The 928-nt window shown below is 39.5% G+C and overlaps 1 protein-coding gene across 1 annotated transcript in view; it reads left to right on the forward strand.

The window, feature by feature from the left end:
- Positions 1-928, forward strand: part of HELRODRAFT_178562 (hypothetical protein) — a gene marked incomplete at both ends in the record, with an annotated part of 2647 nt that overhangs the window by 1529 nt on the left and 190 nt on the right. The window contains one exon of the mRNA XM_009026645.1: positions 223-451. Coding sequence (XP_009024893.1) covers positions 223-451 — 229 coding nt within the window. The remainder of the gene's footprint in view (positions 1-222; positions 452-928) is intronic.

Consider the following 928-nt stretch of genomic DNA (forward strand, 5'->3'; position numbering starts at 1 on the left):
TAAACAAACAGACAAACAAATAGACATATAAACGAACAGACAAACAAACAGACAGACAAACAAATTGACAAATAGACACACACACAAAAACAAACAGAAAAAAACAAATAGACAGACAGACAAACAAACAATCAAACAGACGAACAAACTGACAAATAGACACACACACAAAAACAAACAGTAAAAACAAATAGACAGACAGACAAACAATCAAACAAACAGACCAAAAGATCCTTACAGCAGAAAGTCTTCGGCCACCTGAAACCAATATCACACCAGGAATACTCGAGGATCTACCACAGTACAGGGATCGATGTTGATGGACGACGGGCCATGCTCGAACACATGGTCATCTGTATTGAGAGGGCCATCAAGAGGTTCATCGCCTTTGCCAAGGCCGTGCCTGGTTTCAAAGAATTCCACCTCGATGACCAGATTAAGTTGATTAAAGGTAAGAGTGATCGCTATTTTCATCGCCATCTTCATCACCATAATTTTCTGATTTCTCTCTCTCTCTCTTTCGCTCTTTCTTCTCCCTTTTTTTCACACTCCACTTCTCTTTCTCACATTCTCTCTCTCTCTCTTCCCTCCAAATAATTCATCACATTCTCTCTCTCTCTCTTCCCTCCAAATAATTCTTCACATTCTCTCTCTCTCTCTTCCCTCCAAATAATTCATCACATTCTCTCTCTCTCTTCTCCAAATAATTCATCACATTCTCTCTCTCTCTTCTCTCCAAATAATTCTTCACATTCTCTCTCTCTCTCTTCCCTCGAAATAATTCATCACATTCTCTCTCTCTCTCTTCCCTCCAAATAATTCATCACATTCTCTCTCTCTCTCTTCCCTCCAAATAATTCATCACATTCTCTCTCTCTCTCTTCCCTCCAAATAATTCATCACATTCTCTCTCTCTCTCTTCCCTCCA

This window comes from Helobdella robusta (genome assembly GCF_000326865.2).
Source record: "Helobdella robusta unplaced genomic scaffold HELROscaffold_48, whole genome shotgun sequence".
NCBI classification, from domain to species: domain Eukaryota; kingdom Metazoa; phylum Annelida; class Clitellata; order Rhynchobdellida; family Glossiphoniidae; genus Helobdella; species Helobdella robusta.